This window comes from Lithobates pipiens, unplaced genomic scaffold (assembly GCF_037356315.1).
Source record: "Lithobates pipiens isolate NorthernLeopardFrog02 unplaced genomic scaffold, aLitPip1_a1.2 Scaffold_13, whole genome shotgun sequence".
Classification (NCBI taxonomy): Eukaryota; Metazoa; Chordata; class Amphibia; order Anura; family Ranidae; genus Lithobates; species Lithobates pipiens.
In genome coordinates, this window is record NW_027507718.1 from 484,042,600 (window position 1) to 484,058,396 (window position 15,797).

General features: G+C 40.7%; 1 protein-coding gene across 4 annotated transcripts in view; it reads left to right on the forward strand.

Annotated features, from left to right (window-relative positions):
- Positions 1-15,797, forward strand: part of IMMT (inner membrane mitochondrial protein) — a 51,199-nt gene that overhangs the window by 11,076 nt on the left and 24,326 nt on the right. For 2 of the 4 annotated variants that reach the window (XM_077477976.1, XM_077477979.1), the window contains exons 2-6: positions 875-945; positions 4,238-4,421; positions 9,385-9,496; positions 11,866-12,000; positions 14,805-14,924. In XM_077477976.1, coding sequence (XP_077334102.1) covers positions 875-945; positions 4,238-4,421; positions 9,385-9,496; positions 11,866-12,000; positions 14,805-14,924 — 622 coding nt within the window. Of the gene's footprint in view, positions 1-874; positions 946-4,237; positions 4,422-9,381; positions 9,497-11,865; positions 12,001-14,804; positions 14,925-15,797 lie in introns of all 4 variants that reach the window. The other 2 variants (XM_077477975.1, XM_077477977.1) reach the window with 1 other exon arrangement.

Sequence of the window (15,797 nt, forward strand, 5' to 3'; positions counted from 1 at the left end):
GAGTCAGAATGGTCACTAAACAGGGACATTTTCCAGTTAACGGTAGAGAAATGAGGCATTCCAGAGGTGGATTTGTTCACCAAAAAATCAAATGCCAAGGTTCCAGTGTACTTCTCGCTAGAAAGAGAAATAGGGGCCAAGGAGATAAACTACATTCAATCTTTTTCCCCTGGTCCTGATGAAGTTTGTTCAAGAGCGCACAATGATCCTAGTGGTCCCGTATTGGCTGAAGAGGCCTTGGTTTTCCACGCTGTTACACGTGGCAGAGGAACCTCCTCTCATGCTGCCCGAGAGGAAGGATCTGATCTCTCTGGGCCCAGTTCTAGTACCAAAAATACAGACCCTGAAATGGTCAGCTTGGTGTCTGAGGAAAGCCTCCTGAAGTCTAAGGGGCTCTCGGACAGGTTGGTAAACAATTCTTTCTAGTATAAAGAAGGTAACCGAAACAATTTATGTTAAATTTTGGAAAGTTTTCTGTTCATGGTTAGATACCAGGAAGGAGTCTGCAAGTATGCTGGCCATCTTGGAGTTTTTACAAGACGGTGCGGGCCAAAGACTGGCGAGTGTTTTTTGTTTCAGAAGCCGTTCCGGGGAAATTGTCGGATAAAGACTGGGGCAGAGTTATGGATTTAAATTTTGTGTTTCCTGCCTCCAGAGGCGGAGCCTATCTCTCTAGTGTTGTCGTCTCCTAGAAACAGATTTACCAGTAAGTCTAACTCTGGTTTTTGGGGTGACAACACTGTCAGACAGGTAAAAATGTTTTATTTGAGGAAAAAAAAAAACAAAGTGTTATTTTCATGATCCAATGCTTTTAGCAAACTAAATGTCATTCAGTTAACATTTACATGTAATTTTCTGTAATTCTGTTTTATAGGAGTGCCTGCGTATTAAGACATCACTCCACCCCCTGCCTGTTGCCAGAGCATACGCTACTGAAGCCCCTGGGTAAGACTTATTCCATTCATGTTCTGATCCCACAGGTGGGGGTTTAGGCTGCTTCTCTCACTTCTTCTGGTATTCTATATCTTGTAATAAGCACAAATATTAACTAGTCAGACTACCTGCCTTAAGCCTATGAATATCGGAAGTAAAATGTCGTCCGGCGATTTTCGGAATGTTAGTACGTTGCTTTTTACAGCCGATTCCATTATTTATTTTTTGTTCGACAAAAGCTGGATGTACAGGCTATAACATTTTTGTCGTACATGAACTTAATGCCTGATTTTCATTTAATTAGTACCGTTTTTTCTTTTTTTGTTATTTTTTTTTGTATACAAAAAATATTGTAAGAGCAAGACTACGCATGCTCAGAAACTTAAAGAATACATACAAAACCATTGAACACGTTATGCCACTTCTGAAGTTGTATTCTGTTGTACGAGAATTTACGTATTTTGATTAACCTCTTCTCTTTTGACGTGAGACTAGCATGCAACATAAAAAAACGGATGACCAGTCGTGCCAAAATCTGATCGTGTGTACAAGGCTTTACAAGTGTGATTAAAGCTGGACATTGATCAAAATTCAGCCAGTTCATCAGGAAACAGCTGAATTTTGATCTATATGTTGCCACCGACAATCAAACAAATGATTGCTTGGCGGCTTTTTTTTTTTTTTTTTTTGCATGCTAGAAGAGGTTACTAAAGTTATGACAATTCTCGAAAGTTATATAGTGTATTGGATTCTTTCACTTCCGAGCATGCGTAGTCTTGGTCACTTGATTTTTTTATTTATTTTTCTCAAATTTTCCTCTTCCATTTGGTTATTTTTGCATTAACTGTTGTGATCGGCTCTCGAAAGTTAACAAATAGATTATCAAATGATATGGGCCCTTAGGATTTTCCACTTGTAATTATTTGAGAGGTGTACACAGGTTTAGGATCTGTCACTCTAAGTTTTTGTCACTGAAGGGACCGGTCTTGTCAGGTCAGATGTTACCATCTTTCACATTAGATAATGCAATTTTCAGAAAGATCAAAGCTAAACTTTTCTGCTGCATGGATTTTACATTGTTCCTTTTACATTATATCTGTGACCTGCAGCTATAATACATAGCAGACATATTATTCTGCAAGGTATGCAGGGTTTTATCTTTTCCCCTCATGATTATTGCTGGCTTTTATCTAGTCATCGTGTGTGTGTGTGTGTGTGTGTGTGTGTGTGTGTGTGTGTGTGTGTATATACATATATATATTTTTATAATAAAAAATGTTTTGGTACACATTTGTTGGGTAATTTATGAAATCGTGTGTGTGTGTGTGTGTACCATGCTCGGCTATCTATGACCAGCCAGCAGGTGGGTTAGGACGTTCAAGTGAACAGGATCTATCTGTTTATGTTTATAAAGAAAACCTGTTAAAGCTCAAATGCTTAAAATGCAATGAACATACACAAGTGTTGTGTGAGGGTTTTTTTTTTTTTTTTTTTTTTTTTTTGGCGGTTTTAGTCACGTGAGCCTTAAGCCAGGCTGTTACTGTTGTACTGTCTGAGGGAAAAAAATAAATTTGATCCAGAATCTTTTTAGTTTTCCTTTTTAATCACCTACTGGCTTGTTAAATATAGTAGAAAACACCTATAGTAATTCCCCGTGGTGGCGAGCATTCGGTGCACTGGCTTGTATTGTCCTCCTAGCAATCAAGTAAACATAGATAAAGGTAAGGCGGCAGCTCGATTTTTCCACAATGAACAAGTTTTATTAAACCAGGTGCGGTAAAAAAATAATATAGGGCTTGTGCGTTTTGGCGTGTAGCCTTAGTCCTAGCCATAATTAATAGATGCATTTGTTGCGGAAGATCGTGCTGCCGGCTTCCCTTTATCTACATACTGGCTTTTTAAAGCGAAAATAAATTCCACTGCTCTTGTCTGTGAGCACCCAGCATTGCCACTGTCTTCTTCCAACCTTGGCCACTTCAGGCCTCCTTGATTGACTGTCCTTGGTTGACTTAATCTCATGCACTCATTAAAGTGGTTCGAAAGTCCAAATGCTTTTTGCCCTAATACATTCTCTGCATTAAAGTGATTGTAAAGGTAAATAATAAAAAATTCAAAAAAAGTCAATACTTACCTGCTTTGTGCAATGGAATTTCACAGAGCAGCTGTGAACTTCCTCTTCTCGGTCCCCTGCCTACACTCCTGGGCCCCTCCTCTGTCCAGTGTCACCACGGGAAGCCGCTTCCCATGGGGGCACTTGTGCATGCTTACTCGCAAGCCCTCCTGCTATTGACACAGAAAGCAGGACTTGGCCCTGCCCCTCATCACTGGCTTTGATTGACAGCATTGGGAACCAATGTCTCCTGGTGCCCCAGCAAAGCTAGCGAGACCCGAAAGTGAAGAGCTGCAGATGTGTAAGTAAAGGGGGGGGGGGGGATACTGACATCTAAACTTTTTTTTTGGGGGGGGGCTTGGCTCTGGGCTTCAGCAAAATGGCAGCCTCCAGCAAGAAGAAACGGGAGCACTGCTGCAGACCATTCATACACTAATTTTGGTAGGATGCTTCTTTCTTGCTAAAGTTATTATGGGTGAAGTTCCACTTTTTAATTTAAGGTGGAACTAAACCCATCAATTTGAATGGTTTCTCAAATCGGTTACATTCAAGGCATGCCTTAAATTACTGTCACAGCTGCTTGTGCTCTTAACTAAATTATCAAGCCATCATATGGCCGATGTCATAACTGATCACGTGCAGCACAAAGCAACTGCAGACTAAAATGGCAGCTTCCTTGGCTGTAAAGGATATGAGGGTCTAGTTTTTCTTTTAAAAGGAAGAGAGGGGGAGGAGTATAGTAGCGCTTGGAGAGAGACGGATGGGTGAGAAACAAAACTATAGGTAAAGGTGATTATGATCATAAAATCCAGTGTTTGGGGGAACAATGCTAACTGATAAGTCAGCAGCTACAGTGAACAGAAGATTTCTGGCACGATCAAAAATTTGTTTTTTTTTGCACTTATTCAACAGACTGCTGTGAACGGTAAAGGTAGCAAATAAGAGAGGTTCATTAATAAGAAAAACATACACTGTAAATGCAGTCCAAACCGCTAATACAACCTTGTTACACTGCACTTGCTGATGCCAATCAATGCAAGGAAAAACTACTAGGACTTATAGCGATAAGTCTGTGGGTAACAAGCTCAGAGATTCAGTATATGTGAGATTACATTTTTAAATACCAAATAATATATAAACAAATAATTTGCAGTGGAATGTTGCCTTCTCACATCCTCAATCTGTTCTGTACAGACCCTCAGCTGGGAAGATTGTTGGCGCAGGGCTGCTGTTTGCTGGAGGTGGAGTTGGGGGCACCGTGCTCTATGCTCACTGGGATCCAAAGTTCCGTGAAAATGTTGAAAAGTCCATACCTTATTCAGACAAACTTTTCGATCTTGCACTAGGACCCGCACCCTACAACCTGCCAAAGAAACCGGTAAGTCAAATCATTCTGCATAATTCTGGGATTTTAGAATAAGAACCTTGTTCCAAGGGATTCAAAGATACCATCCAATTATTTTTCTTGGAATGAATATTTAGGAAATATGTAAAGTATATAAAAGTATATTCTGTTTGGAAATTCTCCAATTGCAGCACAGTATAAAAATACACAGTATATTTTAAAAGATCTTTGGCCAGACTATTGACATTCATTTATTTTACATATTGTTAACTTGCAATAAATAAGCTTTAAAAGTGGTCTTCATTGGTCACTATAGCTAATCCTCTGCCAGGGCAAACCATTCAGAAACAATGCATAATAGACGTCTGCAGTATGTGCAGGAATTACTTCGCTTCACTCCAATGGTCCCATCCCTCGCTGACATCATTTTCTATGTGCCAGTCTTTGGACATCTTCATTGGTTGGTACAGGATAACGTCGCTCATGTGCAGGAATCGGTTGTCCTGGCACACAGTCGGGGCTGTAAGCTGAGCTGTACATACGCGCAGCTCAGTGTACAAGCTGAAGAAGATAGAGCAGGCAGGTAGGTGCATCTTTTTGCAAAGAAAACTGTTCTTTGCATGGATCAAAATTGATAAAGTCCCTGCTGGACCAGCTGACTATTGATCCATGTATGGCCAGCTTTAGGATTAAAACGAAGTCTTCTAGAAAAAAAAAATTCAAGGAAATAACGGTTGGACCCACAAGCCAGTTAAGTAGAGCTGCACTGAATGGAAATTTTGGTACCAGAAATACAAGATGTACTTGGCTGAAAACCAAAAATTACATATATAAAAAAAATTATATATAATTGTATTCAACTTTTTTAATTGAATATGAATTTGTCAGCCATTTTTGGCACTTTTTTTTTTTTCTTTTATCGCAAGAAAATCTCAAGAAAAATGTTTCTCTTTAAATTCTATGTATGTATTCACACTAGTTCATTGTGCTTCCCTTGTGGGGTTAAAAATCCTGTTTGCTGCATTTTTGGCCAGTTAAAAAAAAAAAAAAAAAAAAATGCACCAAAAACACACCTCCCTGTTGAAATGCATTGAAAACGCAGCAAGAACACCCTAATATACCACACATGTTGTGGTTTTGGAGTCACCTGACCTATGAAAAACACATAAGAATGGTAATATCGCCGTAAGATGGCGTGCAATTTCAGAGCTGTTATCCGGCACCCTTTTCTCTGTTTCGGCCTCTGAAATTTTGGTGCATCACTACAGTTAAGGCACCCACTGACTGAGAATAATGGGCTCATTGTTGTGTCCTAGTAAGGAGCACTGGACAAAACAAGTGAACCTTTTAGATGATGAAACCTCCAAGCTCAAGTCTATTACTTCTGTGTCACAATGAGCAGAGAGCCACAGTCCCACTGATCAAACCTCGATGTTCTGAGTAGAGGGCACACTGGCCAAGGAGATATCTCTCTCCTTGGAGATAAAGCTTCAAGTAAGCAAACGTCTGGCATTGGCTTACTCTTCTTCTTCTTTTTTTTTTTTTTTGTCATCTAGGATACATTGGAAGTGGACAGAACTCTCCTGGTGTCATCAGTAGCTAATAGCATGTGATCCCCTCCTGGCTTGGTCTAGTGACACTAAATGCAAAGCACTTAAAGAAGAAGCAATCCCTCTCTAAGAAAAAAAAGAAAAATGCCCTGCAGGATAAAGGCATAATGAGCTAGTATGCATAGCATACTAGTTCATTTTGAATTACTTACCTGAGATCGAAGCGACCCTTGTTCACCCCATCCGTTGCCGCCATGATACCCGGAGTGACTTCTGGGTATCGCTGTGACTGGCTGGAGCAGCGATGACGCCACTCCGGTGCATGCGCGCGCGCCGTCAGTGATCGCCTTCACTAACAGCATGCTCAGTACGCCTGCGCTGTAGACGTCGGTGCCTGTTTTTAGGAAAATATCTCCTTGACCATGTAGGTTAAGGAGATATTTCTTGCACCTACAGGTAAGCCTTAATCTAGGCTTACCTGTAGGTTAAATTGGTTTAAAACTTCCTACACCAATATAATGGCACAGGATACTGATGTGAGTGGTTTGTGTGTGTGCGCGACATTAACAAAACTGATAGACCTGTTATTTGCTTAGTTAAGAGGATTACGTTGGTGATCTTTGTTAATTTGGAGCAGGATTTGCTCTGCTTTCTCAGTTTTAGAAGAGTGGTGCAGGCATTGGGTCCACGCTACTCTGCCAATCCATCCTGTTCTGTCAGACTGGTGGCTCTACTTGTATTGTTTAAACATACTAGCACACTAAAACCTTAGACCTTAAGAAGATTCATTCTCTCTATTTGTCTTGTTTACCGTTATCATTGAAAGTAAAAGACAAAATCCCAAATTTTTGGGTTGTCCCCAGAAAAGTAATAGAGGGGGGGGGAATATCTTCCAATGGGGTCACTATTTCTGGTAATCTGGGGGTGCCTAAGAGATTCCCTTAACCACTTGACCACTGGGCACTTAAACACCCTTAATAACCGGACCAATTTTCAGCTTTTAGGTGCTCTCACATTTTGAATGACAATTACTCAATCATGTAACACTGTACCCATATGAAATTGTTGTCCTTTTTTTCACACAAATAGAGCTTTCTTTTGGCGGTATTTAATCACCGCTGGGTTTTTTATTTTTTTTTGTGCTATAAAAGAGAAAAAGACAGAAAATTCTGTAAAAATAAATCCTGTTATAAAATTTAGCAGATTAGTCATTTTTCTTCAAATTTTGGCCAAAATTTATACTACTACATATCTTTGGTAAAAATAAGTACAAATTGGTGGATATTATTTGGTCTTTGTGAAAGTTATAGAGTCCACAAGCTATGGTGCCAATATCTGAAAATTGATCACACCTGAAGTACTGACTGTGTATCTCATTTCTTGAGACCCTAACATGCCAGAAAAGTACAAATACCCCCCAAATGACCCCTTTTTGTAAAGAAGACATTCCAAGGTATTTAGTAAGAGGCATGGGGAGGTTTTTGAAGTTGTAATTTTTTCCTACAATTCTTTGCAAAATCAAGATTATTATTACTTTTTATTTTTTTTTCACAAAATTGTCATATTATCAGGTTTTCTCACACACAGCAAATGCATACCACAAATTACACCCCAAAACACATTCTGCTATTACTCTCGAGTACGGCGATACCACATGTGTGAGATTTTTACACAGCGTGGCCACATACAGTGGCCCAAAATGCATGGAGCGCCATCAGGCGTTCTGGAGCACCCAGGACAATTCTGACATTTCTCTCCTACATGTAAAAATCATCATTTATTTGCTAGAAAATTACATGGAACCCCAAAACATTATATATGTTTTTTTTTTTTTTTTTTTTTTTTTTTAAAGCAAAGACCCTAGAGAATACAATGGTGGTCGTGGTAACTTTTTATCACGCACGGTATTTGCGCAGCAATTTTTCGAATGCTTTTTTCTGTTTTGTGCTTAAAAAAAACAAAAACAAAAAAAAAAACAGTAAACTTAGCCCAATGTTTTTGCATAATGTGAAAGAAGAGGTTACGCTGAGTAAATAGATACCTAACATGTCACCCTTCAAAATTGCACACGCTCGTGGAATGGTGCCAAACGTCGCTACTTAAAAATCCCCATAGGCAATGCTTTAAATTATTTTTTTTTTTTTTTTTTTTTTTTTTTTTTTACTGGTTACATGTTTTAAGTTACAGAGAAGGTCTAGAGACAAAATTATTGCTCTCGCTCTAACGTTCGCAGCGGTACCTCCACATGTGTGGTTTGAACAGTTTTCATATGTGGGCGGGACTTGCATATGCGTTCGCTTCTGCATGCGAGCACATGGGGACAGGGGCGCTTTAATTTCCAGGGGTTTCCTCCTCACTTCCTGCTGGCTAAGGGACGGAAAGTGAAGGTAAAGCTCTGCAATGGGATGCAGAGAAAAAATGTAACTGGGGTTATAACTCTCTCCCTTTACTCTATCCCCGAGGTCTCAAACTGGCGGCCCTACAGCTGTTGCGAAACTACAAGTCCCATCATGCCTCTGCCTGTGGGAGTCATGTTTTGTAACTGTCAGCCTTGCAATTCCTCATGGGACTTGTAGTTTCACAACAACTGGAAGGCTGCCAGTTTAAGACCCCTGTTCTATCCAAAATTAAAGTTTTGCCTATAGTTTTACTTTTTCTAGTGGTCAGTAGACAAGGTCTACACAAAATGTATGACCATACATTTGTTTTAGAAAGCTAGGAGGCTACCAATGCACGGGTCGATGAACTGCTGAGAGAATGTAAAAGTAACACTGAAAATAAAACCTCTTCCACTTCTCCTTGCTTGTGGGAGTTTCTATGGCATGCTTCTTAAAGCGGAGCTTCACCCAAAAGCGCAGTGCTCTGCAAATGCGTGGTAGGGAACCTTACAAGAAATGGCGGCAGCACTCGCGAGCCGATTAAAAAATAATATAAATCCTAATATTAAAAGTCTGCAGCTTCAATATTTTGTAGCTGCTAACTTTTCTTACATTTTTTTTTTTTTTTTTTTTTTGTCTGAAGCTGCCTCTTTATGTGCCACACAAAAAAAACAGTTACCTCAGCGTATTTATGTCCAATTGTTACCAATAGGCATATACTGTTGAAAAGAAAAGCTTGAATTTTACTTTTGCTGGCATAGATTAATTGGGTTTGGAGATCAATGTTCAAGGTTTTGTTTTTAATTAGAATGCTACATTTTTCATCTACGTGATCCCTTGGTTTTTAGGTGGCTGTGGGTGTCACGGCTGCTGAATCCAATATCTGGTAGTGAAGATTTCTCCATTCCAAGCTGTTGGAAATCAAACCATTTTCTTTCAGTAAGCCCACGAGCTATATGAAAGGAAATCAAGCTGTTTTGTGTCTACGTTTTACCCCACATGGAATAACCTGCTCTTCAGTTATCCTGTTCTGTTTGATCTTCATTTGAACTGTTTCATTTTTAGCAGCAGAAGTCTGGACCCTTAAAAATCTCCTCAGTTGCAGAAGTAATGAAAGAATCCAAACAGCCTAAAAGAGAGACTGTAGAGGGACAACCAGCGGCCAGTGAAAGTGGGGAAGGTAAATGCATTGTGTGGCAAAATAAGAGAGGCTGGAGGGTGGGGGACACGCATCCTGCATTAACTATTGTATGTAAATTGTTTTCTGGAGCCCCTGTACTGTACAGCCACAAGAGATACCCTGGATGGGCAGCACTCCAAACGTAATCCTCTTTATTAACATGTAAAAAAAATCCAAGGCAGTGCACCATACAATGGGTAAAAAAGCAAGGTTGACGCTTTTCATGCTTTAGTGCTTATTCATAACCTATCGAGGTCAGGGCTAAGCATGAACGTCTCAACCTTGCTTTTTTTTTTCCCCCACTATGTGGTGCACTGCTTTGGATTTTTTAAATTTTTTAGTAAAGAGGTTTCAATTTGGCGTGTGGCCATCCAGGATTTCTCTTCTTCCTTGTACTACAGTAGTCCTATAGGGTGGTGATGGTACTTGTTTTCATCTTTCCCTCAATGTCTGTAAAGTCATGTGAGATTCCAGGCAGATATCTGGGAAAGCAGTGTGGAGAGGGGAGTTTGTAGACATCATATGATTACAGGCTGTAAACGTTAGGCTGTCTTGTATATTGTCTCTGTGCCAACTTGCAGTCAGCAGGGCTATATTTATATCCTGCAGGACAGACCGTGTACAGTATATGGTCATCACTTTTTTTTTTTCTTTTTTTTTTGTGGCCCAAGCAAGGTGCCCTCTAAATCCATTTAATGTTCACTGTCAAACTATTGCAGGTGTTTAAAGTGGTTGTAAACCCATGCAAACCACTTTGACCTACAGGTAAGCCTAGATAAAGGCTTACCTGTAGGTCCAAGAAATATCTCCTAAACCTACACGGTTTAGGAGATATTTACAAAAAGACAGGCACCGCTGTCTACGACGCATGCGCCATAGACAGCGGCGCACTGGGGATGCCGCTGCTAATGGTGATATGCTGCTAGTGGCGGCTCCCGTGCGCATGCGTGGGAGTGACGTCATCGCTGCTCCGGGGCTGTGAGTGGCCGGAGCAGCGATACCCGGAAGAAAATGGACGCTCCGTGATACAGGGGACAGCGGCGACTTTGCTGGCTCCTGTGTCAGGTAAGTGACACATAATGGGCTACTATGCGATGCATAGTAGCCCATTATGCTTTACCTTTGCAGGGAGACAAAGAGGAAGTAAACCCATTAGGGTTTACTTCCTCTTTAATATATCTGGGAACCACATTTATTACTTCTGCAGCTCCTAGTTGAGAATGACGATTCTCTCCCTGGCCAGATCTTGGGAGAATGTTGAGTAACCCAAATCTTACAAGACCATCCTGAACTGTGCTGCAGCGTCATCTTGTGAGAATTGGGCTACTTTGCATTCCCCAGGATCTTAAAGTGGTTGTAAACCCTTTACATATACCGTGTGAAGGGACTATCCTCGGGTGATAGAGATGAAACCCATCCTCCTACGTAAGTTGTACCGGTTTATCTGCAGTCTTCTCTGCATCTGTTCAAAGTGCTGAATTTTTTTTTTTTAAAGCTTGGCTGAGAGAGTTCAGATATAAGGGGGCTGAGAGCTGAGGTTACACTCAGCAGAGCTCAGTGAGGAGAGCTCTGAGAGGTGATTGGAGGGAAGGGATACACCCCCCTTCGCAAAGCACACAGGAACAGAGCTGAGACTGTCAATCAGCTGGAGCTTCCTCCCCTGTCACCATTTTTCTCTTGGTATCAGGAGAACTTGTCAGAAGTGACTCATGCTGATAGCAGAGGAACCATGCAGCAGACAGAAATGACACTTGGTGCCCTTAATAGAGACGCACACATGATAGAAGGATATACTTTGTTCATATTTCATGTCTGAGGATTACCACCACTTTAAGTCTCTAACTTGACTTGTATAGTGCAGGGTGTGATGTCATACTCTTGTCAGCAGGATTATGACATCAACCCCTGCACTATTTTTAAGCTGGGGAATGTGGAGAAAAAAAATATATATTTATTATTGTATAAAATATTGCATGGCACATCCCTCCATCCAGAATCCGCTCTGTTTGTGTTCATCACTGTGTTTTGGAATATTAGATGTAATCTCTAGGGGCAGAGACTGGGGGGAATTTGGCAACGCAATGGGGGTTATTTACGAAAGGCAAATCCACTTTGCACTACAAGTGCACTTGGAAGTGCAGTCTCTTTAAATCTGAGGGGTAGATCTGAAATGAGTGGAAGCTCTGCTGATTTTATCATCCAATCGTGTGCAAGCTAAAATGCTGTTTATTTTCCTTGCATGTCCCCCTCGGATCTACAGCGACTGCACTTATAGTGCAAAGTGTATTTTGCTTTCGTAAATAACCCCCACATGTAAAAAATTTCTCTTGCTTTCTCTGTATTCATTTACTTGTCCTTTTTCTTGCTAGCTTCATTGCATGTAGCACAGATTATTTCTGCAACTGGTGATGCAGTTTCAGTCCCAGCTCCTGTTGTGCATGAAGACGAGACCTCCAAGGCACTGAAGGCAACCGAGCAGAAACCAGAACACCATGGTAGCTCAGGTATTTTGCACAACTGCTACATCTAGTGTTAGAACTTTGGAAGTGCCTGAACAATGCTCGTCCCAATACTTGTAATGACCTTGTAACTGCTCACTTAGATGTGGTGTTTCACTGTGTGTGATAAGCACAGACCTCTGTAAAAGAAAGGATAAGTGTTATTATGAGTAGAATATGTCATAAGACATTGGGCATGGGTGCTGCGTTGTTGGGAATAGGTGTGCTCTAGATCTGAAGGTCAGTGACCAAGGTTCTCTTAAAGTAGAACTATGGCCTTCCTTTAAAAATATGTACTGCAAAACCTTCAATTTAAATGACTCTGTACTTCGTTTTCTTAGTCTCTCTGCAAAGTCTCACACATGACATTTCTAATAATCCTGCCAATGAAGTGCAGCCTCCTGTGGTGGAATGGCAATGATGCTGCACTGCTGAATTCAGAGTAGTTGCCACTCTTGTGTAGGCAGTGCCTGCTTGCACCGCAGTGGGATGATAAGGTGTTGCAGGGCACATCTATCGGCATGGGTGCAGCGGATTCACAAGCCTGTAGCTTGTCAGTTGGCACCTGGCACACCCCTAGTCCTGCCCCTGCTGTTTGACTGCTGTAACCCTCCCACTGTGAGCTGCAATGTCTAGGAGGGGGAGAGCGTTGGACAAAAATGAAGGAGGATTTAGCGCAGTCAGGGAAGGGTAAGTATGTGTATTTTTTTTTTTTTTGTTTGTTTACTATATGAGGCTTGTGCAGCACGTAGTAATAGGATTTAGCACTTGTTTGCTATTCAGGAACCTTTATTTGTACTTTAACCCAGATTGCAATTTATGAAAATACAACATGACAAAGACATTTAGGCCTTGTTCACACAGGCTCTTAGTTTGTACGTGAGCAGTTTGTTCACGCCAACCCTATACAAATATGCGGCTTCGGATAGAAGGGGTTGTACTGGGGTGATGCCCCAGCTGCAGGCATCACCCAATTCTTCTTTTTTTTTTTTTTGAGGTGGCGGTTGGCTTTCCTTGGATAACAACCGATGCGGCTAAGAAGCCACTCAGCTGTTATCACAAGCAGCGGGAGGGGATGTGCTGCGCGGCCCCCCCCCCCCCCCCCATTTCTGCGGCTCACCCGGACCCTCCCGTCCCACCAGGACGCTCGAGCTACCAGCCGGCATGTCCGTCAGCTAGCCAGAGACCTGAATGAAGCTGGAATCTGCTTCCATCGGGTCTCGGAGCTAGTAACCTGGAAGTGATGTCATGGCATCACTTCCAGTTTCGAAAAGACTTAAAGGCGCTAAAATGTAAAAAAATGACGGTATTCAAAGCAGCCAAACTGAATGCTTTTAAGTGCAAAGGAGGGATTTGGGGTCTTTTTATAGACCCCAGATCCCTCCATAAAGAGTACCGTCACTGCTTATTACTGTCACAGGAATATTTGATTCCTTCTGACAGCAATAAAAGTGATCATAATTTTTATTTTATTTTTTTCAAAGGGACAGTGTAAAAAAAAAAAAGAATAATTTTTTTTTTTTTTAGTGCCCCATCCCTCCATGCTCACATGCAGAAGTGAACGCATACCTATGTCGCAACCTCAAATGTAAACTGTGTTCAAAACACACATGTGAGGTATTGCCGCGATCGTTAGAGGGAGAGCAATAAGTCTAGCACAATACCTCTGCAACTCTAAACTGGTAACCTGTAGAAATTTTTAAAGAATTGCCTATGGAGATTTTTTCCCCAAAAAAATGCGTTTAAAGGACCACTGCGCAAATACTGCGTGACATAAAATATTGTAACGATTTGCCATTTTGATTCTCTAGGGTCTCTGCTAAGATTAATAAAATATATAAAAAAAAAAAAAATATATATATATATATATATATATATATATATATATATATATATATATTTTTTTATATATATATAGATGGATAGATATACATTTTACTCTAGATCTTTAATTTTTTTATTTACTTTTTAATATATAAATGTTTGAGGATTCTAAGAGTAATTTTCTAGCAAAAAATACTGAAGGGGTTAAACACACAACTTAATGGTAGTGCTTTAGTAAGCTTCACTATTAAAGTGATAATAAAGCTAAAAACATTTTTTACCTTAATGCTTTCCTTGCATTAAGATAAAAGATCTTTTCCATTTCTGAGTCTGAGTTGCCTTGTGCCATCTTGAGATGGTGATGAAGGTGAATACAGCGCAAGCAATCCAGACCAGAGATATACCACAAGACCTATGCAGAAGCATTATTGACATGTAACCTAGTGACTCGACCCACGATTGGGGGGGAAAAAAACACTTTTGGGAGGAGTAGTGTTGTACTTTTTAATGGCATCTTTGTACATCAAACAGATCGTTTTGGATAAAGCTTTGGTTAAACCCAAACTTAATGTTATAACTATGCATATGTAGAAGGGTTAAATAAAAAAAAAAAAAAAAAAAAAATCACTGTATCATGTAGAAGGCCTCATGCACACTGGACGTTTTTACAGCTGCTGTTTTTGGCTTCAGATGTGTGTTTTTTTTATTTTTTTGGCAAACTCTCCAGCATGTTATCCTGTGTCCATGCACACATAGGCTGTTATCAACTGATTTTTGGCTGGAAAAAACCCCCAAACTAGCTCTAACATCAAAAAACAAAGATAACCGCAGCTCACCATTGATTTTGATCCATTGGAAAAAAAAAAAAAAAGCGCTAAACTATTGAAAAACTTTGAAAAACTCACTGCAATGCTACTGCTGTTTTTATAACGTCCAGTGTGCATGAGGCAGAATAGTTGATTTTCTTTTGTGATCCCACCCCTCAGAAGCTGAGCACTGTAAGGAGTGTGAACATGAGGATAAACACCATCTGAAGGAACGCCCAGCAGAGGAGGTGGCTGCTCACCTTGATCGGCAAGAGAAGGCAGAGAGGGAGAAGATAGACTGTAAGTTATTCTGCCTTTAAGGCTATTCACCTTACAGACTTGATCATTTTTAAAGCGTTTCAGCCATATTTTTAATGACAGAATGACAGTAGCTGTGAAGTAAGACGAAGCACAAAGTCAGCTGCTGACCCAAATTAAGTGCAGGCGAAATTCGAGATTGCTGCAAATATCTGCAGTGGCTTTCATTCCTTTCAGTCTCTTCTGGTTGGGCAATGCTTTGGTGGTGACTAGTACTGTTGAAGTTTTCTTTTCTCTACCTAACTCTTATACGTTCCAGTTGGCCAGTAAGGCAGTCCATGTTGTTGATGTTCCAGTGGGAAAACATAGGGGCACGCTTCAACTGGGACTCAGTAAATTTATTTTCCCTCCTTTTGTGAATCACTGACTTGGACAGTCTTCCAAGTTTCACTCCTGTTTATGATAAACTGACTTGGAATACATTTTCTGGTCCAGAGGTTTGACTTCACTGAGTACTTCTGAGTCAGTGGCCTACTAGGTTGTGAAGCGAATGATTGCCCTGGAGCTTTTTAAAGCACAAGTTGACATGATTAAGGTGTGTGTGTGTGTGTGTGTGTGTGTGTGTGTGTGTGTGTATATGTATGTGTATATATATATATATATATATATATATATATATATATATTTTTTTTTTTACGAGACGTTACAAACATGTTATACTGTGCAGGTGGACTTACACAAAGCAGCCCAGATCCTCTTCTTCTTCTTGGGTCCCTCTCCACTGCTCCTGGCCCCTCCCTCCTGGCGAGTGCCCCCCATAGCAAGAAGCTTGCTTATGGGGGGAGCCAAGTCAGTTCCATGTGTCTATTCAGTCACAGAGCCTCTCTCCCCTCCCTCTAATTGGGGGGGGTGCTG